The 27630-nt window shown below is 40.3% G+C and overlaps 1 protein-coding gene across 6 annotated transcripts in view; it reads right to left on the bottom strand.

Moving 5' to 3' along the window:
* LOC125453699 (F-BAR and double SH3 domains protein 2-like) overlaps positions 1-27630 on the bottom strand; it is a 238588-nt gene that overhangs the window by 129181 nt on the left and 81777 nt on the right. For all 6 annotated transcript variants that reach the window (XM_048533585.2, XM_048533589.2, XM_048533586.2 and 3 more), the window contains 3 exons: positions 19330-19463; positions 10929-10983; positions 1839-1967 (listed from right to left, as the gene is read on the bottom strand). In XM_048533585.2, coding sequence (XP_048389542.1) covers positions 1839-1967; positions 10929-10983; positions 19330-19463 — 318 coding nt within the window. The remainder of the gene's footprint in view (positions 1-1838; positions 1968-10928; positions 10984-19329; positions 19464-27630) is intronic.

Below are 27630 nucleotides of genomic sequence, written 5' to 3'. Positions count from 1 at the left end.
TGACAACACCTTCTAAATCCATGAATGCTTCCAACTAGAACAACAAGGGCAGCTGATACCTGGGAAAACCACTATCTGCAAGTTGCCCTCCAAGCCGATGACCATTCTGACTTAAAAATATATTGCTGTTCTTTCACGGTCACTGCATCAAAATCCTGGAATTCCCTAAGAATATTGTGGATCAACCCGACAACATTTGGACTGTACAGTTTGAAGAAGGCAGCTCATCACCACCTTCTCCAGGGAAAGTAGAACAGGAAATAGCTGGCCAGCCAGCAATGCCCACATCCCAAGAATGAATTTAAAAAAGCATCTTTTCAGTTCGGGATTTGGCTGATCTGTGCCAAGCATATGCAGAAAAATACCATTTCCTCAGCACAAAACAATCAGAAAATAAAATGGTCACAAGAGCAGGCCAAATGAGATTCTGCAGTATTATAGTCAGCCAAAAAATTAGTCCCACCACAAATTTGCTCATTTTCCATTCAAGTTCTGTTATACATGCTGCTTTATTTTACACTATGGCTGAGATGCAAACAACATGTTTGAGGAAATGAACCACTAATTTTCTCTCTCTTCTCTCTTTCTCTCATTCAAACCTTTTGTATGCATTGCACACATTTTGTAATTGTGTGTGCAGCTTTTTGTTCTATGCCCTGAACAATGAATTTTAATTGCAATGGAAGTCTCAAGGCAGACTTGATGTTCTGACATTACAGAAATGGGTCTTGTCTCAATAGAGTGGCAAAACTGGAATCAAAAATAAAATATCACCAAGGAGTGTAGGAGCAGGGAAGGAGAAAATAGTCTCTGGATACCACGCTGAAATAACATTTTCAATAAATCAGCACAGATAATTCAGATAGAAATTTTATTTATTTAGACAGTGAAGGACTGAAATAATTATTTAAGTGACCGTTAGATCTGCAGCACGTATTTAAAACAAAATCAAACATTAGTTTTCATCATACATGTTATTGAGGACTAAACTGACGGCAATACTGGGAGGAAAAAATGGCAAATTTCAGCTCCACTAGCAATCATTTAAATGTTTATTTTCCACTAAATTTCAAAGTTGGTTGGATCAGGAAGATCTGATCAGACGTTTTGCAGCTGACTAGTACATTCAAAGTTTAGGCTGACAGGAGAACTGCGCATGGAGTACTTAAAATCAGACCACTTCGAAGTGAAGCTGATGGTCACTAAGTTCAGAGCTGCTAAAATGTCATTCGTTTAAGTTTTAACAAGGTAAACATGAGTCAATAATTATAATTAGAAGCTACAGCAGTATAACCAGACTCAACTTTTAATACTACAAAGATCATTTTGGTGGGAAACTTCTCTGAGTTTCAATTATAAGTACACTAAAGATGTGTCCCAAGATCAAGACAACTGCGGAAAAAAAAATGTAATTCTACTAATGATTGGTTTTGGAATAAGTAAGAGGCGTCCCCTTTCTGAAAATTGCTGAAGTCATATTATAAGTGGATAATCAAGTATTAGCAACTGAAGAATTTTAAAGCAATTCATTCAAAACTAACAAGAATATAACTGAAAGGAAGTTTAAAACTACATAATTTTGGAACTGATTTCAATTTCAATCCGCATTTCAATTTCAAGATTTGCGTGGCCTGCCTTCTTCATTGCATCCACACAAGGAAATGTTATGAATGCAGGTCATATGTGACATATTAGATCCAACATAACATTTAAGGTATACTCCAGGAATAAAATTATCATCAGGTAAAGCAGGGATGAGAGGGTAAACATTCTTGATCTTAATTTGCCCAGGAGAACACAATCACAAAAAAAACACTAGCATGGAAAACGTTACTTACCATCATCATGTTTACCAGATCAATCTGATAATAGCGATCTTGATGTGCATTTGCAGCTGCCAGTGTAAGAAGATAGTCATTTCTAGCATGGTTAGCTTTTGTGTTGCACTCACTGCGTCGTGCTTTTAACTGGAATTTAAACAAAATGTACGATACTAAATGTCAAATAGTTGCACAGATTTTTATTTTTTAAAGGCTTTTTAAATATTTTTCTCCTTGTAATTATATTTTACAAGAACATAATCAGTATAATCACTACATTTTGTTTTACTTATTTGCATCCTTCTCCACTGTCATTGATGGACTCCATTATTTAAGACTCTCCACTTTACACACTATTTCCCTTGTAGTATAAGCATGTGAGTAACCACCTTCTGATACTTCTGCCATTGGAACTCAAGGCATTCATGAAGAGACATAAAGATAGTTACAGGGTGAATCTGACTTCCCTCTTGCATGTGAAGAATCTGTTTCCAATGACAGACAGATAGCACTAGGTGCAGGGATCAGCAATTCAAGTCTGTACTCACTCTAGAATCTACTACTTAATTTTTTTTTAACCATTTGATGATTAAAACCACTTACAAATGCTTGTTATTGCCAGTTTATTGTTTGAACAGGCATTAGTAAATAAAGATAATTACCAATAGCTCACGATGGTCCACAGGCATTCCTCTTTTTAAAGATAGGCAATAAGAGGTTATACGGCTGGAGGGATACCACTTCATATCAACACAAGCCCTGGCAACAGGAACCACAAGAAGCAAAAGCAGATTGTACAGCCTGCCAAGAATGTTCTGCTATTTAATCTGAACTTGGCTGACTTTGAGCTTCAACTCCACATTCTCATCCACTTTCCATATCTTTTGATTCCGGACATGACAAGAATCTATCTTTCCCATGCAATTAATGATAGAGATCCACAACCCTCAGGAGTAGAGAATTATAATGATTAATAATCTTTTGAATCTTCATCTCTGTCTTAAATGATGGGGTATTTATTAGAGATCGCATCTAATGTTTTAGATTCCCTGACAGCCAAACCCATCTTTCAGCATCCCAAAAATTCAGGGCCTGGATTTTCTGAATGTTCGTGGCCAAAACAGATGGGAGTTGCTGTTGGGGTCCTGTGGAATGTCTATCATAGCTGACTCTGAAGGAATTACCCTGGAAAATGAAGATTCTGCTGGGCATTATCCCCATGCCTGGAGCCCTCCAAAAGTAACAACCTAAAATCAGAGAAATTGATGGCTTTTATGAAATTAAGTAAAGTACTTACTCAAGAAAAATTAAGACTTCAGACTTACATACACAGCCTATCTCCTGTGTAAGTATTTAACTGACCCAATACTTACCTCACATGATCCCGACTACAGCTCCTCCTGACCACTTACACCACTGATTTTGAGTTCCTTCCCCTTTCTGTTGTTCCAGACCTGCTCCTCCTTGCCCTCGCTCTGGACCTCCCTTGTTCTGCACCTATTCCCCTCATTTTCCATTCGAGATCCACACTCCCTTTCATCCCCACCTGTCTCCAGGGCCCAGTTCCCACTTTCTCAACTCTGCTGCAAACCTGACACTACTTTACCTGTTGAGGGTCCAATCTGCCTTCTACCTACCCACTTGGCAACCTAATCCCTGGCACCCAATCCATTTAACCCCTACCCAGATCTCGGAGGGGTTTCGATAAAAAGAAATCAAATGTCGCCATCTCTGCACTGAGGCAGACACAGTCAAAAAAAGGAGTCTTCATCCCAGGGAAAATATGAACAGTGCATTAGCAGCCCATCAGGTGCTCCATCCTGAAGGAACACCGAGTAATGTGTATCCTACATGGAGGAAAACATCTTGGACTTCGGGTGTAGACTCAAAGAAACAGGCATCCTCAGGAATACCTTGTTTTGAATTAAAAGAAGCGAGGTAGTGCTAAACTTTGAGATACATCGTGCTACTAAAGCCCTTCCCATTTAGAAAATGGTGAAATTTTCGCACCATGGGGCTGATATGCTGAAAATACATAGAGAATCATTCTTTTATATAAGCTAGAAAAGTTGAGGCAACTATAGTCGTTCTGCGGTCTCAAGTATTATTGGAAAGGCAGGGGCAGAGATCTTTTACCCTCCAAAGAAGGCTGGTACAGCCAGAGAAGCTAGATTCCAAAACTTATGAAGACACAGGTGTGATCCTACAGAGCCATCTTTCCCCCACCAAACACTGGTTATTGCTGAAAGATTCAGATTCTACAAATGCAACTATCATGATTGTAAACTTATCTCCCAGTCTGTAATAATTTTAAATAAGTTAGCAGAATTATGCAATTTGGAAACAATTTAAATGATGCTATCAGAAACAGACTGTTGTGCAGTTTAAGAGTGAAGCAATCTAGAAGACAGTACTGACAGAAAAGAATCCAGACTTAAAGACAGTATCAGAAATTGCACGCTCGATAGAACTACAGCCAAGGAAATTCAACAGCTAAGCTCCAGTATAAGAGTTCACAAAATGCAAAAACATGCACCAATACAAACTCAAAACCATCACTGGTATGATGAAAAGGTTATGCAGCAAATTGCTGGTATAAAGAAGTTGCAATCAGAAACTGTGACAAAAGAGGGCACAGTGAATTGGTGTGTTTGCCGAAGAAACATGAACTTCATGCAGCAAGTACAGAACTGAACAGTATTAAGAAAATATACATGGTGCAAAAAGGACATGAGAAAAGCCGAGATGCACAGTCTGAAGAACAGCTGTTATTAAACATACTGGCCATTGCTGGCAACACCAACCAATTCTCATACTGAATGATAAAATGCTTAAAAAAAGGATGGGATACCCGAGTGACAGAGTCAGTAATACCTCAAGAAGTGTATTAGAAGCAATTGAATCACACTGGTTGCAAGCCTTAAAGATAACACTAAGGACACACAAATGAAGTGGTGTCTTTAAGGGGTTGTCTCAATGTGAATGTTTGGTGTGCAGTCAGTCTGCAGATTTATCTTTGCACGCTACCAGAGAAAATTTTATTGGAAAGAGCATGGTTGGAGAAAATCAGACTCAACTGGGCTGAAGAAAATATCATCACATTCAGAGAATGACCTGTCACAAATTCTAAAGAAACATGCCAATGGTTTCAATGGGGATCTGGGAATCATAGAAAAGATCTCGGTTAAACGAAATTAAAGGATGAAAATCAAATAAAATATTGCAAGGCTAAATTAGTACCTTGTAAATCAGGCCATAAGATCAAGGCAGAATTAGAGAGGCTGGTCAAGACAAGAGTTCTTGAACCTATGAATTTGAGTGATTGGGCCACACCTATCACACCAGTAATGAAGAAAGATGCATTGACACGCATTTACAGTGCTTTTAACGTCACTATTAATCCAGTACGGTGAGCTGAACAGTATTCTTTGTTTTAAATTGATTACTTATTGGCTGGATTAGCTGAAGGTCAGCTTTTCAGCAAAATTAGCCTTGGTCAAGCCTCCCTCCAGATGAACATAGGTCCTGAGTCACAGATATACATAATTGTAACACATAAGGGACTACTCAAATCATAAGGGAGTCTGCCATTTGGAATTATACCTTGAGTTATTCCAAAACACCATGGATCAAATTTTATGTGATTTTGAAGGAATCCAGTATTACCTAAATGGTATTTTATTCATGGGGGAAACTAAAAGGAACATTTCCACAGTTTAGATGCTACACAGCACAGACTTGTAGATTATAGCCCAAGGGTGAGGAAAGACAAATGCAATTTTTAAAAAATCTTCCATCAAATATTTAGGCCATGTCATTGACGACAAGGGACTAAACAAGTTAGCTTCCAAAGTAAAAGCCATAACTGAGGCACCAGCACCTAAAAATGTAATCCAACTACGATCATTTTTGGGCATGCTAAAGTGGCAGTTTATCCCAAATCTTGCAACCATTCTCAAGCCATTGCACAATTTGTTATGCCAAAACAAGAACTGGAAATGGGAAGTTGGGGGTGGGGGCAATGTTGGAGGAGAGTCATTTCCAAATAGTGAAGAGAAGCCAACAGAAATGAACTTTGCACAGATAGAGAAGGAAGCTCTAGGAATCATTATTGACATTAGTCGATTCCGAATACTTACATGGCCAGGGATTTACCCTATTAACAGACCACAGACCATCAATCACAATATTTGGACCTCAAACAGGGATACCTTTTCTAGCAGCTAGCCATATGCAGAGTGGGCATTGTTGCTATTAGCTCACACTTACAGAATTAAGTATTGGCAATCTAACTTGCATGGAAAAGCTGATAGACTATCGAGATTACTGTCGCCAAATAAGTAAAAAAAAACGGTCCTTATGCAGACATTTCTTACTTTGAACAAGTAGAGAACACTCCAGTAATGGCAGGATAGATTAATAAATACACCAGATATCATCCACTACTATCAAAATTGATGGTCACGGTAGTTCATGACAAGATCACAGGAACAATCTCAGAGCTGAAGTCATAAATCATATAGAAGCTAAACTATCTGTACAAGCAGGATACCTCCTGTGGTGGAATGAGGTCTTTCCTTTCACCACAGTTAAGGAAATGTAAAGGAAGTGTAAAATTAACTACACAAAGGTCACTGTGGCATTCACAGAATGGGGGAGAAAGCCAGGGCTCGATTTTGAAAATTAAAGGTGGCGAGAATACATGTAGCTTTGGCAAGTCTTCAACTTACCTCCATTAGTACCATTAGGAACAGGAGTAGGCCATTCAGCTCCTCAAGCCTGTTCACCATCTAATGAGATCATGGCTGATCTGTGTTCTAATTCCATATGCCCGTCTTTGGGCGATATGCCTTAACAGCTTTAACAAAAATTTATCCACTTCAGATTTAAAACTAACAACTGATAGCATCAATTGTCATTTATAGAAGAGCGTTCCAAACCTGTACCATCCTTTGTGCATAGAAGTGCTCCCTGACATTTCTCCTGAACAGTCTTGCCCTAAGTCTTGGACTGCTCTCCCTGGTTCTAGAATCTCCAACTGGTGGAAGTAGTTTATCTTTATCTACCCTGTGTGTTCCTTTTAATATCTTGAAGGCTTCCTAAGGTGTGGTGACGAGATCTGCTCAGAATACTCCAACTGAGATTTTAAACAGGCTCTTGTATATTGCACCCAGAGGAATGGCCAGAAAGGCCCATAGTCAAGAATCCATATAAACTATAGACCTTTTAAAGGGTGAATGGTTTTCATAGTGGTTCACACTACGGGCTGAAATTACCTTCACGAAGACGACATCTTCAAAAGGAAAACATTGAAAGACTGGGCAGATATTTGAGGCTTGGTTATTGGGAACAACTTGTCAGTGATAACGGTTCACAGTTTATGGACAATCTCAAGCAGAATGGAATTCAACATATCCGATCAGCTTATTATTCCACATTCACAAATGATTTGGCAGAAATGTTTGTTCAGACTTTTTTTTTTAAACAGAGAACTGGAGTATAAGGATCACTACACAAAAGAATGGACTATTTTTTTGTTAACATACCAGAACACAAGCTACTTGATGATTCAAAGTTATCAGGAATTGCTCATGATAAGAAGTGTTTGTTGTGCACAGCATTTGACTTGCTGAACATATGACAAAAATGTTGACTGGAAACAACAGAATCAGGTTTTCAGAACAGGACAAATTCCTGTCTTCTGAAAAGGTAAAGGAGAGTTAGTACCAGCCATCACTGTAGGGCAGATGAGACTAGATTCCTGTATCATACGAGAGAAATGTGATACAAGATGGAAACATCAGATCAAATCGTGGTAACAAGAATAATTGAGTCAGAGACAATATTACCTGATGATCCACAAATAACTGTGCCAAACAAAGACCTGGATACACCTGAGAAAGTAACTGAAGCAGCAGAGGAAGACAATACCTTAGCCAAACAAACCATGACATTGTGCGAACATCTGAACATTAGGTCGTCTTAAAAACAGACAATGACAGACATTGTTCCTAGTACACCTAAAACACTAAAGGTTAAAGCCAATAAGAAAATAAACACGTGAGGTGCACTGACAGCCAAAGAGGAATCAACATTCTCCAGAAAGTCTTTTCCGCTTACTGGCTGTTGTTTACAAAGACCAACAAAGGGCAACTAAAAAAAAATTAAGGAGAGAGAAGATTAAATATCAGCTGGCCAATAATATGAAAGAAGATTGCAAGAATTTCTCTAGATATATAAAGGGCAAAAGTGGATACTGGGCCACTGGGAAATTATGCTGGAGAAATAGTACTGGGGAACCAAAAAATGGCAGAGAATCCGAACAAGAAAATTTCATCAGTCTTGTTGGTGGAAGATGAGTAACATCCTAAAAATTCAAGACAAATGTGAGGTGTGGGGCAGAGGTGAGTGCGGTGGCCATCATTGAGCAGAAACTGCTAAAAAAAAAACCGAAAGGTCCGAAGGTGGATAAAACACCTGGATCAGATGGACTACACCCCAGAGTTCTGAAGCAACAAGCTGAAGGAATAGTGGAGGCGTCAGTGGTGACCTTTCAGGAATCCCTGAAGTCAGTGAGGGTGCCAGAGGACTGGAAAGTCGCTAACATAACAACCCTCTTTAACAAGGAAGTGAGGCACAAGATGGGAAATTATGGACCTGTCCTTGGTCTTTGGTAAGATTTGATCCATTGTGAAGGAGGATGAGATTCCTGTTGCCATTAGCAGGAGAGAGTAGGAACCTACAGCCTAGCCTTCAAATAAAGGAAAGAACCTTTAGAACGGAGATGAGGAGAAGCTGCTTCAGCCTACTCATTGGGGAGATTTAAGACAGAAGTAAATAGGTCCTTGATTGTTAAGGGGATCAAAGGTTACTTCAGAGAAGGCCAGAGAATGGAGTTGGGAAACTTATTAGCCATGACTGAATGGCAGAACAGATGCAATGGGCCGAATGGCATAATTTCTGTTGCTATGTTTTGTACATGACTGTAAGTATTGTGAAAGCTCTCAATTCAGAAACCTCTGATGTAAAGCGGAGGAATGTTCTGTATCTGTGTAAGCATGGTGGACTGTCACTTTAACAGTCCAATTGTAATGATGTCGTCATCAGGCATTTTGGGTAGGAAATAGCTTAGCCTGTAGAGTGAACATCACCCAAATAAAACTCTTGTTATTTCACACTTTGGCCTCTTGGCCCTTCTTGGAACGTTAAAGTTATAGACTGTAGTAGAATACAATTCCATTGCTGCTGATGGTTCACAGAACTTCATGGATGCCCAATTTTGAGTTGCTAGATCTTTTCAAAATCAGTCGCACTCAGTGTGGTGGCTTTGCCACACAAGGTGCTGGGGACATCTTCCGTGTGAAGAAAGGGCTTCAACATCATAACAATTGTGCAGTGGTTATTCTTGCCCAGGACAGAAGGATCTGCAATTGGCAGCTCAGTGAGGATAAGACAAAGTACATTTTCCTCTCTTGGTGTTTACTTCTTCATCTGCTGCCAGCTAAGCAGCTTTAGGAGTCGGACAGCTCATTACTAGTTCAAATGCTAACAGCCATTCATGATGGACTCTGACGCCCCACACTATTATCCACACTTGCCATCCTCTGTGCATCCTCAAAATATTGATCGACATGGAGGAAAATTGATTCATGTGCTGAGGAGTTTAGGTGGTAATCAGCCCATGTTTGACCTGATTGCAAGAGACTTCATAGCGTAGAGAGTAAATGTTGGACGTCTCTACGGCAATTCCGTCCTGTATAATATTGAGTTGCCACTTCCGGCGGGGCAGAATAAACCATAGAAAGGTGGTGAGGTTGTCTAGGACAGTGGCTCTAAAACATGATTCCAAGAGAATGTCTGTCAGGCTACTGCTCGACTAGTCTGTGGGTCAGCTATCCCAATTTTGGCATAAACCCAAGGACGTTAACAGTGAGGACTGAATTGATAGGGTTGTGTGCCACTGCCATTTCAGTTGCATTGATGCTGGGAGGTTTGTCCAGTTTTATTCTTTTCAGACATTTCTGTGGTTGGGTTAGATACAATGAAGTGGCTTGCTAGTCCATTTTAGAGGGTCTTTAGAGTTAACCACAGTCTTCTCCTCCTAGACAATGCTAATGGATATTATGACTATTTAGTAGTTTCAGGTTCACAATTAAACCAGCTTTAATTCAAATATGTACCATGGTGGGATTTGAATGCATGTTCCCCAAAACGTTGGGGCCTCTAGTGTACCAACATGACCACAATGTCACCACCTCCCTTCTATAAACCAGAGTAATTAAGTGTGCCCAAGTTCTGTGCCCAATTCACTTCATCTCATGACACCTGAAAGGTATTAAAGTGGGGGGATAGCAGGAACTGCAGGTTCTGGAGAATTTGAGATATCAAGGATCAGAGCTGGATGAACACAGCAGGCCAAGCAGCATCAGAGGAGCAGGACAGCTGACGTTTTGGGCCTAGATGCTTCTTCAGAAAATGGTTGTTTCAGAGGAAGGAGGGCAATTTCTTCAGGGTAGGCACCCTTAGAAGAGGCTTCGCAGTGGGGTTAAAATTGTTTCAGAGATAGCAGGAGCTGCAGATGCTGGAGAATCTGAGATAACAGGGTGCAGAGTTGAGATAACAAGGTGCAGAGCTGGATGAACACAGCAGGCCAAGCAGCAGTGAAGCAGGAAGGCTGACGGTTTGGGCCTAGACGTTTCTTCAGAAAATGGGTTTCTGAAGAAGGGTCTAGGCCCAAAATGTCAGCCTTCCTGCTCTTCTGATGCTGCTTGGCCTGCTGTATTCAACCAGCTCTACACCACGGTATTAAGTGGGTTTCTGCTTTAATTTCTAACTTCAATCTGGTTATAGTTTTGGGGCTTTCTGGCAGAGTACTACTATAATTAATCTGTCTGTCTATCTCAGTGTAGGAAGATACACTGTCCTCACCTGGTCACAAATTGGTGTCATTTGATTAAGTAATGCCTTGACATCAAATTGTTCAAAACTTCCAAAGTACGCATTTGGCTAAACAAACCAAGGGACAAACTGCGAAAATCATCTACAAAGTGTAATTGCTCACAAATGACATCAACAAGAAATATTCATTAAAATTCTCTTATAACTCACCTTTACACTTGCTTTCTGTAAACTTATTCTTGACTGAAACAGACTAAGTTTTGACCTAAAAAATACAGAAAAAAAATAGTTTAAACAGTGCACTTGACAATTGCATTTTATTTTAGAAAATTGGCACAAGCATTATGGAACCAGATGTCAAAAGGATCAAAGGACATGGGAAGAAAGCAAGAACAGGGTACTGAGCTGGATCAGCCATGATGATTTAAATGACAGAGCAGGACTGAAGGGTCAAAAAGCTTATTCCTATTTTCCATATCTTTGGTTTTATGTCAAGTAGAAATCACTCACTGTTAGTATTTTGTCACCTAACAAAATTGAACATTTGTCAAAAATTTAGAATGTACACTTACGTATTTATGTACAAATAGGACCTAGCCACACAAAGGCCAATTATTAACAAACTCAGCAGCTGAAAGTGGGTGGTTAAAATGGCAGTCAGCGCTTTAAGTTGTACTTTCTGTTTACCACACAGTGCTTCTCCAGGCAGCAGAGCAAATTCTCTGCAACAGGATCTTGAGGTCATGTTTTGTGGCCAAAGCCTCGACCTCATATCTTTTCCATCATTGGCTTCTTTCATACTGTAGGGAAAATGACCTACCTAGACCAGTCTGCAGTTTCTGGTTACACAAAGTGTGTGACCAATGCCCTGTTCATCAGGACTGACCAGCATATCAAATTACCCATTAATCTCAACAGTATACAAGAGCATGCTTGGGGATTTCCAGCAACGGTTAGCTTCCCCTCATGCAGAGTATCATTGCCTACACAGCTTGCCATCAGGACTTCAGATAGCAACATCTCCAATTAGCAAAGGCTGCTCTACTATTGCATACCTCATGGTTCATCAGATAAACAAGATCATACATATTTTCCCAGAATATTTGGGCATCTCAAAAGTACAGCAGATAGCTCCTGTGGAATATGCATGCCTCATGACATTTTTCCATGGACACATAATTTTTCAGCAACAAATATCAAATCAAAGTCAGATTCTACCAGAATCATTAGATTAAATTAGGTTAGATTACCTACAGTCCACACCGCCTCTTGAATCATTCCACCCAGACCTATCCCCCTATAACCCACACACCCCTGAACACTATGGGCAATTTAGCATGGCCGATCCACCTAGCCTGCACGTCTTTGGACTGTGGGAGGAAACCGGAGCACCTAGAGGAAACCCACGCAGACACGGGGAGAATGTGCAAACTCCACACAGACAGTTGCCCGAGGCTGGAATTGAACCTGGGTCCCTGGTGTTGTGAGGCTGTAGTGCTAAATACTGAGCCACTGTGCCGCCCATTATTACACGTATCAAAAAGATGCGCAAAGGGTAGTTCAGACACCTTGATGGATCTAGAAGCATAATTTATGAAGTCTCCCACACCAGATTAGTGTTCTTCACAGTTTAATCACACAGTGTGGAGCTAGAGGAAGACAGCAGGTCTGGCAGCATCAGAGGAACAGGAAAGTCGATATTTCGGGTCAGGACCCTTCATCAGAACTGGGGAGGGGGAAGGGAGCTGGGAAATAGAGGGAGGAGAGGTGGGGTTGGTGATAGGTGAATGCAAGTAGGGAGTGGTGGGGATCCCTATACCATGTTATCACCTAACCATGAGACCTTGATTTAGTGTAGGCAGCTTATCAGCTGTCATTACAGTTTAGGAAGGAGCAGGGCAACCACCTCAGCTGCAAATCAAGCTATGATGGATCAAGTAAATGATAACAATTCTGTCAAACTGTTGATAGTTACTGTCCTGAAAATGTTTATAGCTGCCCTGCTTAAAGGTTTTGATTCCTCCTTCACCAAAAAGAACAAATTTGTATTCATATAGCGCATTTCAACATTCAGGACAGTCCAAAGAACATCATTGCTGATAAAGTACTTTTTAACTGAAGATATGGCTGACATACAGGAATCAATGCCTTCTTGGGCAAATTTAGATGGCAGGGAGAAATGATGTATGGCAGGTTAAAACCTGAGAATTTGTGGAGCTGGTTGACATCAATAAAGGGTGACAAATAATAGACTCAGCAATCTGTCTGTACATCTGCCAGCCTTGTCTTTCCTGATGCTGATGGCCAATGGTCAGTGCCACTCGATAACATTCTACTTTGCTTAGTTGAACATAATGATGTTGTTGACGTCTAGTTCCTTTTCACTGTATTGTGTGCTTAGAATATGAGGTAGCATGTTAAAAAGTCAGTTGCAACATATGGGACCTGTGCATGTGTTGAGAGATGAAGAAATGAGATGGAACGGTGACAAAGTGATGAATGGGAAGTGTGCATCCTGTAAAATAGAATGTCAGAGAAAAACTGCCTGTGTAAGTGATAATATGTGCAAAAAGTATAATGCTAGTGTGTGGTCTGAAGACAATGAAGGAAGTAGTGAGAGATTTTGGAGTGAGAAATAATGATGTTTCAGTGTGCCTTTGCCTTTTTACCCCGAAAGATATGATGAAGGGGAGGGAATTTTCAGTGGTGGAGAACAGAAAAGGAGTGTTGTCTGGTGTTATTAATGGAGCTGATCCTTTCAGCCATCTCTTATTTGACATTTGAACACTCATGGAGCTTCAGAGAAACAGTTCCTGCACCTTTGTTCTGACTTTATCTTTGTTTCACAAGAATCTCCATGAAGGAATTGGAAAAGCAGGAAAAATCGTCACTATATTGATGTAAGCAGGACATCTCCCAAAGTGATAAGAAATGCGATTAGGGAAGCAAACCTTACTCAAAGAGGTCCATCTCTATTTTGAAGTGATATTCAAAATTCCATTAAAAATTGCATTCAGTCTACCAGGTTCCCATCAAGAATCAATCACTTCAAATGAAGTTGAAGCACAGAAACTAAAAATTATTATGTGATGTAATGGAGGCTTAGATTATTTGCAGAATTATCCTCTTTCTGTCATGGCAAGAATAATGGCAAGACTGGTGACAAAATATAACGAAGATGAAAAAACATCAGATTCTTGACTTTGAGAAAAATGCTCCCAATTTGGCCCCTTGAGTCTAAACAGCGATTTAATCGTTGCACTTTGAGTGGAGATGATCTTATTGCAATGCATTTGTGTCTCATTAAAGCTCCACTTTCAATTCTTCTCTCCTCCACTGAGAAACAAATTCCCAATAAATCAAACAGAGCAGATATCCGACAGCTGCAGCACTCCAAATGCCTGTTCTGGCCATCATGCTGCTGCTTCTTCTGCATTATATCAGCGGCCACCTCAATCCTTCATCTACTGAGCTTTGCTATAGCAAACCACCAGCTTAACCACATCACTGCCTCTGGACAAATCTTTTTTCATTTTAATTCAATTAAGCAAAGTGGGCATTGGTAGCCTGGCCAGCATGTACTGCCTTTCTCTAGTCGTCCTCAAGAAGGTGGCAACAGCTTGCTAGGCCATTTCAGAGTGCATTTAAGAGTTAACGACATTGCTGTGGATCTGGAGTCACCCATAGGCCAAACTAGGTAAGGATGACTGACCTCCCTCCCTAAAAGGGCATTAGTCAACTTAGTCAAAAACTAGAGTTTTTCCATCTGTCAACAATAGATTTATGGTCTTAATTCCAGAACATTCTGTGAATGGTGGGATTCAAACCCAGGTCCCAAAAACATTACCTGAATAACTGGATTAATAGTCGAGTATTAATATTAGGCCATCATCTCCCCTGACTCAGACACCAAAAGCTTTCAACACTACTTTGAAGTGGATACTACGATTACTAATTGCATATTTCTGCCAGGTCACTTTCTGAGCGGTGACAGCAATGCATCTCGTGGATCTGAACAGGATGCCTTGCGCTGACACATGCATCTTCTGGCTCTTAGCTTGCTTTTTAGCACTCACTCTGGTGCCTATTCGGAGGCTGCCGGTCTAGCAGCCAGACGTTGCTTTCTTAGGATAAACTGACTGGCATGTAGTTACAGTCTGTGGTTTGGCTTGCTTTTTACGACAGTGGGAAAGCCAAGCCGCTTTTGATAGTGGAGAGCACTGAACAGCCAATCAATCAGCCCTCACACATAAGCATATGGCATTATAATATATTAACATCTGACTTGCATCATTTACCAGTAGCTTACAGAGTAAACTGCAAACTGGTCCGAAGGACGTCAATGGACTCAAAGCATTAACTCTGTTTTCTCTCCACAGATGCTGCGAGACCTGATGAATTCCTCCAGCAATTTCTGTTTTTATTCAAAGTAAACAATGATTTTGAAGTATATTCATGCAATTTTAAAAAAAATTCTACTTGAACAAGGGCTCTGCTGGAGTGGTAATGTCCATACCTTTGGGATAGAAGATTTTAGTTCAAGTTCCATTTGATCCTAGCATGTGCTGTAACATTTCTAAGATATAGGGGAGATGTCAGAGGTAGGCTCTTTACTCAGAGAGTGGTAGGGGCATGGAATGCATTGCCGGAGAGGGTAGTGGAGTCGGCTTCATTAGGGGCAATTAAGTGGCTATTAGATAGGCATATGGATGATAGTATTAGGGGTGGAGGTTAGATAGACCTTAGGATCAGGGTAAAAGTTCGGCACAACATCGAAAGCTGAAGGGCCTGCACTGTGCTGTACTGTTCTATGTTCTATGAAATCTGTGAAGGGGTCACTGGGCCCAAAACTTTAACTCTGTTTTTTAATTCATAGATGCTGCCAGACCTGCTGAGCTTTTCCAGTGACTTTGTTTTTATTCCTGATTTACAACATCCACAGTTCATTCGGTTTTTATTTAGCTAAATTGCACATGCAATGGAGTGCCACGGAAGAAGCAGATGAAACAAAAAAAAATTCAATGAATAAAGTCAACTGCTGATTTCTAATTGTTCAGCACAGAAATAGCAAGGACGCAATGGCTTCCTCCTGCTCCTTTCATCAATGTTTAATAGCATGTGTGTTGGGATGGATGAGGAATGTATTAAAAGTATTCAAATGTAAAGGGAATGAATAATATAGATAAAAGTGGCATTTGCCTCAAAATCAAGACAGACAAACTTGACAACTAATTACCAATAGCTAACTTTAGTGCACAATTTCATTGACTATTTAAAGTGATCATTCGACATTGGTTTTTTCAAATTTCAAATTGGGATCAATGCCTAAATTTGCAAAACTCAAAGCAAAGAGATTGCAGCTAGAAAACAGCTCAAACGTAATGGATCCGGATGGGGCAAATGATTTTCTAAAGTAGACTGCATGAGAAAATTTAAAATATATTTTTATTCTAAAATGGTAAATGATATTTTCCCTTTACTATTATTTCTTCTCTTAACTCCACATAGAAAAGAGAAGCATGCAATTTTGATTTAGAGATCTTACAGGTACCTAGATAATTTGGTTTGCCAGTTTGTCATTTTTCAGTATATGGGAAAGATACACTTCCAAGAAGAAAATTACATTTCATCTAATAACAGCAAATGTAACCATTGAGCACCTGTGTAATATTGCACTGCCTATTGAGAGTATGGATCACTTCTGTCTGCAAAGTCTGCACATGGTATATCCACAAACTACTTGTTGAAACTGTGCCCATATTCAGAATGATTTTTCAGTTCTTTCTTACTTGTAGATTTATTAAAATTCACTGCTGCACTGTTGAAGGTTTTGTTCACCATTAAGATGCTATAAATGACCAGCTCCAGAAAATAAATTTTTCATCAAGTACTGAATATCAGCTACTTTAATACACCAACGTAACTCATTAAACAGTCTCCTCCATCTACTGCGAGAAACATTAGACACACACAAAAAACCCTAGACTTACTAATTACCACAAATTTTATTTAATTGCTTACACCATAAAAAAATACTGAAAACTACCATCACAGCTTGTACCTCATATTGGTTCATAAATTGGTGCACATAAGCTATGTGGCTTTTCTTTTTGTAACTGAGACGAGTGGACTATAGGACACAGGAGCAGAAGTGGCCCACTTAGTCAACTGAATTTACTCTGCCATTCAGTTATATTGTGGCTTATCTGATAATCCTCAGGGCAGTTTTGTTGACTTTGCCCGTAATCCTTGATTCCTTTATTGACTAACCAATCTGTTTGACCCATGCTTGAAGATGATTACCGAACCAGCCTCTATAGCCCTCTGAGGTAGAGAATTCCATAGATACACTACCCTCAAAAGAAAGAAAAACCTCTCATCTGACTTAAATAGGTGATCCCTTATTTTGAAATTCTGCCTCTTTGTCCTAGACCCTCCCTACATTGGGGAACTTCACAGGAGCAAGATGGATATAAGACAGACAAACATTCCCAGGACCCAATAGCCTGAGTAAAATTGTCAAACTATGACACAGGCTCCAAAACAAAGAGCAAATTCATTATATTTTAACAAAGATCTATAGCTTGGGTTATGGTTGGAGTTGTTGGCTGGCTTGCCAAGCTGACTGTTTCTCATGCAAATGTTTTATCTCTCTTCTAGGTGGCATTGTCAGTGCTATGTATTCTCTGGTGAAGTGCTGTTCTGTCCTGCTCTGAAATTTATATGGTCCGGTCTATCATGGTGGGCAATCTGGTTTCCTGTTTTGTACCATAGTGGTATGCAGATCGGGTCTATTTCAACATGTTTGTTAATTGCATTGGTGGTTGAAAATGAGGCCTCCAGGAATTCTCGTGCTCAACTTGGTCTTGCTTGTCTTAGTACTGTAACTTTGTCCCATTGAAATTTTTGTACTTCTATGTCAGAGTGTGTTGAGACAAGGGAGAATTGGTCCGGTGCGTTTTGCTGCGAGTTGACGTTCATGTATGCTGGTGGCAAGCTTCCTGCCCATCTGTCCAATGTAGTGTTCCTCGCAGTTGCAGTATGGTATTTTATATATCACATTTGTCTTGCTCATTGTGGGTATGGAGTCTTTTGTCTTTGAAAGTAACTGGCAAAGTGTGGCGAGAAATACTACATAGGTCAGACGAGCAGGAAACTCACCACCAGGACACATGAACACTGACTCGCAGCAAAACAGAACGACCAAAAACTCCAAAGAGCAAATCTCTCCAGTGGAAATTTTGTGTGCACATTCCTTGATTCATTTATTTCAATTTTTAATTTATCCTCATTCAAGAACACAAAGTAGTGAATATGTGGGCTGCCTTACTTCTAAGATTTATTGATTTAAACAAGGCACACTTCTACATTCTATTTATTGATTCTACCTGTTCTGGATCTTTTGCCTCTTCAGTATTAAGTTTGTTGATAAAGCTAGACAGCATTCAGGCATCTAGAATTCTATTTTATTTCTCTGTTAATTCATATAAGTCTTCCAGCAGAGTGTCAGAATTTTTTGGATGAGTTAAGCCACCAATGTGCTTTTACTTACAGCTATGATGAAATATTAAAGAAAGTATATTGACTGACTATTCACTGCCTCCAATCCCCAATTACTTGTAGCGTAAAAAGGTAAAGTCAGCACAGTCCTAGAGAGAGACTCCTAGAGAGAGACAACTGGTGATGCTTAAAACCGCAGGTCACCATGCTTCATGTTGAGGGACGAGGTTGAGAAGGTGTGACCTACACGATAACTTCATCCAGTACAAGCAAACACGCTTGAAACACATTTAATCTAACTTCACTATTCTAAATCCTCTTTACAGAAAAAAGGTCAAAAGATCCTAAACCTTGACTGAAAGTTTAGTTGTATTTTTTTCCGGTATAGTGTAATATTGTTTTTTTTTTAAATCAATGTTACTTTTAAATTGTATGCCTCGACCTGAATAAGGTCTGATCTTTCAGATTTCTGCTGCTTAATCACTGGTGCTTCTTGCCACAACAACTCTATCTGCATTTAGGTGGGCATTTGATTGGCATCTGAACATTGACACAAGATGAGCATACACGTTTTGGCAAACCACTTCAGAGAAGCAGTTTATTGATTTTAAGTGCAGTCCACATTATTTGAAATGCAAACCTAAAACAAGTTTCAAAATTTCATTACCATTTTTCATTACCTTTCAACCCACATCACCATCTGTTCAATTTTGCTTCTGATGCAAACAATTCTCGAACTAAGCTAGATTGCTTTTCAGAACTAGATGTTACAGTAGTGAATGCAATTCTATATCAAAATAAAGCATTATAGAAGATCCTGTTGGGATTACTGTTAAGAGTCCTTTACCAATTCCACAAACATTTAAATTTCAGCGAAGTTCAAACAGAATGATTTTCAACCATCACATTTCCAGTACACATGTCTAGTCATTAAATTAGTTTAGAATGGATCAGACGAGCTAACATATTTTGTTCATGTATGCTACACAAGGAAAAGATCTCAGAGTTGACATAGACAATTGAAGCATAAAAATGCAAGGAACAGATTAAAAATATGGTAAACATTTCGCCTTGCGCACACACACACACACACAGAAAACATAAAACACACTTGGCCTCTATATCAGCTTTCTCCCGCGCTGCATGAGCCATCTGTTCCAACTCAAAATACTTCTTTTTAGACTTTGCCAGATCCTTCACAGTCTCCTGGAATTCAGCTTGTATCCTTGTCAGCTGATCAATGCACTATGGAAACAAGATAACATAGCACATGAGATGCAACACAAAGGAAAGATTTTCAAACTCATATTAATAACTGATAATTATAATGGCAAAATGATGGAAGTTGGTGGTGGCAATGGAGAAGTAGGAGATTGCGACTTGTATTATACAGCACAATATAACTTACGCATTACTTAAATGTTGATCAAAACAGTTAAGCTGTTCTATTATTCTGACATTCAGGAGAGTCATGTGTGCTGCGGACAAACAGAAGACACCAATTGGAGTTTCCTACCTATAGAGAAATAATTTACAAATCTGTAAATTTGCTAAAATTAAAATATACTCATTTAAACACTCCTGTTCCTTTAATGCATGGAGATAGCTCTTGAAAATGCACGTTTGCATTATTTATTTAATTTACCTCATTGTTCAATGAAACACTTAGTAGCAAAGCGGGATAGAACATTTACTGTAAATTTCCGTGCAATGATAAACTTATATTCAGGTCAGAATAATCTCCAATGAATATCAACAACATATCCCCTAGGACAGACAAAAAATATTAAACATGCAGGCAACTGTAAAAAGCAATTACTTACTTATATATATATGAAAAGCAATGCTTAAATTCTGAACTTGAATTGAACAAACTAAGTCTTATTTAATGCCTCCCAGCAAGTAATGCAATTATTTTGGTAATAGATAATTCACTTTTCACCAGTGTTCAGTTCAAAAGAGGATTGTGGCAATTTGAAGTGATGGAAGTTACCATAACTACTTCAGCATCCTATCCCTTGCAAGAGGGCGAGGTAAATTAACCAGGCTTTTCCCTCCTGAATACTGGTTAGTGACATCTGCTAGAAAGTATGTGCACAAAAATACTACGAGGACTGAATCAAATTCAACAGATATGATTCATTACTATATCATCGAATATTTACAGTTCAGAAAGATTTAATTTAGACTGTCATGCCTATTGAGAAATGAGGCTTGCAGTCCAATATCACTTTCCAAAGTTTGGTCTACAGCCCTGCATGTTACGGCACTCAATGTCTAAATACAGATACCCTTTAACGAGTTGACAGCTTCTGGCTCTACGCCCCTTATAAACAGACAGTTCCAGAACCTAGCTACCCACTGCAAAAAAAGACCTTCTCACCTCCCCATAAATTAAAATAAACATTAATGTTCGAGATACTGTCTTCTCTGCCAAGGTAAATAAGTTGTTCACACTGTCCACTCTGTCTAGGCCTCTCAAATTTCCCCACAGCCTCCTTTGTTCAGAGGAGGATAAATACAGCCTATCCAATCTTTTCTTATAGCTGCATTTTTTCAATACTAGTAACATTCTTCTAAGTCTCCACTATATCCTCTCAATTACAATTAGATTTTTTGTAATAAGATGATCAGAACTACACACAGTACTCAGGGTGTGATCTAATCAATGATTTGTATAGCTCCAGTATAAATCTCCCTGTTATTCTATTCTATAGCTCAGCTAAGGGCTCTACTTAGCTTTTTAACCACCTTATCAACCTATCCCACTGCCTTCAGGAATCTGTGGACATATACTCCAATGTCCTTGAGATCCTCTATACCTGTCAGTATTCTCCCATTCATTATTTATTCCTTTGATTCATTTGATCTTGCTGAACACAGAACTCACAGTTCTTTGAGCTCAATCCCATTTGCCACTTGTCTGCCAACGTGACCAGACTAGGGATATCTTAATAGTCACTGCCATCCTCCTCAAACAATTTTTGTGTTGTCTGTAAACGTCTTGATCATGCCCCTATCAGTAGCCAAATTAATATGTACCCCAAATAGCAGAGGACCCTTGGTAGTGAGCCCTGTAGTACTCCACTGAAAACAGCCTTCAATCACAAAAACTCCAAGGCACAAAATTGCAATACATAAGAACAAAAGTACACAATTCAGGCTATGGTGTTTGCTCTATCATACAATGAGATCGTGGCTAATCCTCTGTTCCACTTGCATGCCTCATCCCCTTTGCCTTAACAGCCCCCTGAGATAAGGAACCCCACAGATTCAATATCCTCAAGAGCAATTTCTCCTCATTTCTGACTCATACAGGTGAAGCCTTACTCCAATTGTGCTCTCCTGGTCCTTGACTCTCCCACAAGTAAAACAATGTGTCCTCATTTACCCTATCAAGTCCCTAAAGAATTTTGAATGTGTAGATAAGGTCACCTCTTATTATTTTATACTCCAAGGTATACAGGCCCAACCTACTCAGCCTTTCCTTGAAAGACAATTCGTTTATACCCAGGATCAATCTCTTCTGGACTGCCTCTGATGTCAGCACAACCTTCTTTGGGTAAGGGGGGGGGGCAAAAGAGATCACAGTACTCCAAGTGTGGTCTAAATAATGTCTTATACAGTGAAAATTGCAAAAATGGTTAGACCATATTTTCTTCCCTGGCTTATTTTAACAGTCTGGGAGTCATTTCATCTGGTCCTGATGACTTGTCCATGTTCAAGGGTGATGATCCCATTTATACTTCCTCTTTCCACATCTTTGTCATATCTAATACTTCACACTTCTTAACCAGAATATAAGCATTTTCCTCCTCTTTATGAACAGGAACTTAAAGCAAAATATTCTAAATTTCTTCACTAACATGAACAGTTGTGTCAGGTACTTTCATCTTCCTTAATTCCTCCCTGCCTCTCTTCCAGGAGAAAACAGCCCATGATCAGTGATATATCACATTGCCCAACAGAGCCAATGTGTGTGATGGGCTGCCAAACATTCATTTCATCATTCCTACGTATAAGACCCTAATCGCCCTGAGTACCTGATTGATAGTGTTAAGCCCCTTGGCTAAAATCAGAATGTGCCCCTTGCTGTCCTGGGAGCTCCTGACTGAAGGCAGTCTCCCTTAACTTGACGCAGGTGTACTGAAAACCATGACAAGCTTGCTAACGTTATGGCTGCGTTCAAGGGTGCCATCCCCACAAAAAGTGGGGAGTTTGCCGATGATTGCACAATGTTAAGCACCAGTCACAATTCCTCAGATACGGAAGCAGTCCATATTCAAATGTGACACTATTTGAATAATATACAGGCTTGGGCTGAGAAGTAGCAAGTAACATTCATGCCACACAATGTCAGGCTGTGACCATCACTGGTAAGATAAAATGTAACCACCGTCCCTTGATATTCAATGGTGTTACTTACTATCACTGAATCCCCCACTATCAACATTCTGGGGATTGCCATTGACCAGAAACTCAACTGGTTTTGTCACTGTGTTTATGTGGTGAAAGAGCAGGTCAGAGGCTAGGAAAAGTGTGGCAAAGAACTCACCTCCTGACTCCTCAAATGCTGTCCATCAACTACAAGGCACTAATCAGGAAGGCAATGGAATGCTCTCCACTTTCCTGATGGATTCAGCTCCAACAACATTCAAGAAGCTTTAGATTAGATTAGATTCCCTACAGTGTGGCAACTGGCCCTTTGGCCCAACAAGTCCACACCGCCCCCTTGGACCATCCCACCCAGACCCATCCCCCTATAACCCACACACCCCTGAACACTACGGGCAATTTGGCATGGCCAATCCACCTAGCCTGCACATCTTTGGACTGTTGGAGGAAAACGGAGCACCTGGAGGAAACCCATGCAGACATGGGGAAATGTGCAAACTCCACACAGACATTTACCCGAGGCTGGAATTGAACCCAGGTCCCTGGTGCTGTGAGGCTGTAGTGCTAGCTTGACACCATCCAGGACAAAACAGCCCATTTGATTGGCATTATATCCACAAGCATCCATTTCCTCCACCACTGACGCTCAGTAACAGCAGTGTGTACTATCTACAAGACGCACTGCAGAAATTCACCAAAGATCCTCAGACAGCACCTTCCCAACCCATGACCATCCATCCAGATGGACAAGTGCAACAGATACACAGGAACACCACCACTTTCAAGTTCTCCTTCAAGCCTCTCATCATCCTGACTTGGAAATGATTCACTGTTTCTTCACTGTTGCTGGGTCAAAATCCTGGAACTCCCATCCTAATGGCATTGTGGGTCAACCCACAGCAGGTGGCCTGCAGTGGTTCAGGAAGGCAACATGCCACCACCTTCTCAAAGGTAACTAGGGGCAGGCAATAAATGCTGGTCAGCCAGCGACATCTACATCCCACAAATAAATTTAAAAAATCTCTCCCTACACCTTTTGATATCTCTACACTCCAATGACTTCATTGGCCCAAGAAAGCTGACGACCACCTAAAGGATAATCAGGGATACGTAATAAACGCTGGCTAAACTAGTTATGTTCACATGTCATGAATGAATAAAAAAATGAATTCACTTGTGAACTTTTCTCCAATGGAAAAGCATTGATTTCAAAATTAGGTTTTCAGTACTACGATCTCTGGTTATGTTCCAACGAATCTAAACAGCATTTCAATTTATTTCATATACCTTCAACAATTCACTGGTCAAAACATATTCTAAGTGCAGCTTCATTATAGAAATAGTTTTGAAATTATGAGCGTACATCTTGAAGAGGTGTTTTAAGATTAAAGGCTGTGCATTCCAATTTGCCACTGACAATAGTGCAAGGCTAACATGAATGGTTGAAAGGAAAAAGAGATAGATTGGGAAGTAACAAAAGGAAAGGTGAGAAACTGGAATTAAAAGATAAAAAGATAAAGATAAAAGTGAACAAAATCTGTGTAAAGACAGGAGTTTGTGCACTCATGCTGAATTGTACTACACATTATTCAATTTGTTTTAAGCAGTACGCACAACAAAACTACATTACTGTTCTGAGCGTAACAAAACCTTCTCTTAAGAAAAACTCAGTATTATAGGATTGAGTTAAGTCTTAAAAATATCCATGAGAAAACAGAAATAAAACAAACAAATGCCATGTGATAGTGATAATGGGAACCGCGGATGCTAGAGAATCCAAGATAATAAAATGTGAGGCTGGATGAACACAGCAGGCCCAGCAGCATCTCAGGAGCACAAAAGCTGACGTTTCGGGCCGAGACCCTTTATCAGATGAAGGGTCTAGGCCCGAAACGTCAGCTTTTGTGCTCCTGAAATGCTGTGGGGCCTGCTGTATTCATCCAGCCTCACATTTTATTATCTTAAACAAATGCCATGGTTTATTTTACTTTTAAAATCCATACTCAAGTTTATTCAGGAAAAGCACGGGTAATTCTGCAGCTGGAATGGTTCATTCTAAAGCTACAAAGTGATTAACGCTAACTATTTCTGCCGTTATTCTATCCAAGTGCATGCAGGCTAGCCGAAGTTCAATTAAAAAAATGCAGTTCGGTTCCAAATTTTCATTTTCTCAGTTATAAGTGGAGCAGCTGTAATGATAACAAGCTATTCGCTTAGGAATACATTTTCAAGGTATTTTGTGTAAGAATCAAAGTAAGACTCGTCACTACTTAATTTGACTTTCATTTGTTACTGCATATGTTCTGCTTGCAATGTGTTCATGTATCAGCATTTTGAAAATCTTCATTTCAACTTCCTCAATTTATTCTCTTAAAAAAACAAGTGTATTGTGTCTTATCATTCAACATATACATAAAGATGGTAATCACTTAAAATGGAACTTGTCCATTTATTGTTCAACAGATTTCCAAATAAAAGTTAATTGAAGTATAATGAAATTATACAGTAAGTTATTCTACATTTTCCCCAGGGATGCAAAGCATTGTGTCATCATTTTATTAGGTTCTGGGAAATGATCATTGAACAAAGAGCAAAAAAAAACAAAAAAAATTATACAGCACTTTTCATCCATCAAGATATTGAAAACCATTTCACTCAATTACTTACTTTCATAAAATAGTCTCTTAACTAGGCACGTGGAGGCCATTTTCAAATAGCAAACTCCCATTTTAAAAAGTGAGGTAATTAAGTTAATGAATTTAGTGGTTTCTATCAAGTAATAAATGCAATCATGTAGGACAACAACCCTGCTGTTCTGCAAGAAATAGAGCCATGCAGACTTTTATAACTTTCTAATTAAGCAGATATGACCACTGTTTAATATCTAATTTACAAAATGGTCCAGTACTTCCAAAGAGAAAACACCATGGAGGAATAGGGGTATACTATTCAGCTCCATGAGTATTAGACGCTGGCTGAGCTGACTATCTCAGCTTCATTTACTCATCTTTTTGGGTATGTCTTGAAGCACTTGCAAAGCAACATTAAAAAAAAAATCAATCTTGAAGATTTCAATTCACCCAGTCGCTTTGGGAAAGGAATTCTAGATTTTGACTTTCAGGAGGGGTGCTTCTCCATGTCACCATTAAATGTTTGAGCCCTAATTTTAATACTTCAACACAGAACATTATCTCTTCATATCTATCCTACTGATTCTAGATTGTTTCAAACTCTGCTGGGTACATAAAGATTTTCTAATTCAGAGGCAAAAATGCTACATCCAATATCAAATCATTTCGATGATGGTCTTAGCAGGGGTCAAAATAATTGTTCATTTCAAGTGCCCTTCTTGAGATTTTCTCAAGGTCTTTTTTTTTAAATTTCCAAGGTCTACATTTTCATTCTCACTAATTCAATTATTAGGAGATGCTATTACATAATAACGGTACCTTCTACATTTATGTTGACATGTGTGATATGTGGGCTCTCAAAGAAGCCTTCGCCTCCACGCTTACTTCTTCAACTGGGAACCTAACCCTCCCTCCACTGACCCCTTCACCCGCTTCCAACACAAGTCCTCCTCCTGGACACCACCCCCAGACCGCCTACTCTCCCTCGACCTCTTCATCTCCAACTGCTGACGAGACATTAACCGCCTCACCCTCTCCACCCCTCTCACCCACTCCAACCTCTCCCCTGCAGAACGGGCTGCCCTCCGCTCCAACCCCAACCTCACCACCAAACCCGCAGACAAGGGAGGCACAGTGGTAGTATGGCGCACTGACCTGTACATCGCCAAGCCAAACGCCAACTCTCTGACACCTCCTCCTACCGCCCCCTTGATCATGACCCCACCCCCGAGCACCAAACCATCATCTCCAACACCATTCATGATGAGTTTTGAGAAGATTTGTAGCTCAGGTTGAGGTTCTGGATGTGAGTTTGCTCGCTGAGCTGGAAGGTTAGTTTTCAGACGTTTCGTCACCATTCTAGGTAACATCATCAGTGAGCCTCCGACGAAGCGCTGGTGCTATGTCCCGCTTTCTATTTATCTGGTTAGGTTTCCTTGGGTTGGTGATGTCATTTCCTGTTCTTTGTCTCAGGGTACGGTAGATTGGCTCCAAATCAGTGTGTTTGTTGATGGAGTTCCGGTTGGAATGCCATGCTTCTAGGAATTCCATCAACAAACACACAGATTTGGAGCCAATCTACTGTACCCTGAGACAAAGAACAGGAAATGACATCACCAACCCAAGGAAACCTAACCAGATCAACAGAAAGCGGGACATAGCACCAGCGCTTCGTCGGAGGCTCACTGATGATGTTACCTAGAATGGTGACAAAACGTCTGACTCACATCCAGAACCATTCATGACCTCATTACCTCAGGGGACCTCCCACACACAGCCTCCAACCTTATTATTCCCCAACCCCGCACGGCCCGTTTCTATCTCCTTCCCAAAATCCACAAACCTGCCTGCCCTGGTCGACCCATTGTCTCAGCCTGTTCCTGCCCCACCGAACTCATCTCCACCTATCTGGACTCCATTTTCTCCCCTTTGGTCCAGGAACTCCCTACCTACGTCCGTGACACCACCCACGCCCTCCGCCTCCTCCAGAACTTCCAATTCCCTGGCCCCCAACACCTCATTTTCACCATGGACGTCCAGTCCCTATACACCTGTATTCCACATGCAGATGGCCTCAAGGCCCTCCGGTTCTTCCTGTACCACAGGCCCAACCAGTCCCCCTCCACTGACACCCTCATCCGCCTAGCCGAACGCGTCCTCACCCTCAACAACTTCTCTTTCGATTCCTCCCACTTCGTACAGACTAAAGGGGTGGCCATGAGCCCCCGCATGGGCCCCAGCTATGCCTACCTCTTTGTAGGTTACGTGGAACAGTCCCCCTTCTGCACCTACACAGGCCCCAAAGCCCACCTCTTCCTCCGTTACATTGATGACTGTATCGGCGCCGCCTCTTGCTCCCCAGAGGAGCTTGAACAGTTCATCCACTT

Source organism: Stegostoma tigrinum, chromosome 6, assembly GCF_030684315.1.
Source record: "Stegostoma tigrinum isolate sSteTig4 chromosome 6, sSteTig4.hap1, whole genome shotgun sequence".
NCBI lineage: Eukaryota > Metazoa > Chordata > Chondrichthyes > Orectolobiformes > Stegostomatidae > Stegostoma > Stegostoma tigrinum.
This window is presented reverse-complemented; position numbering and strand designations above follow the sequence as displayed.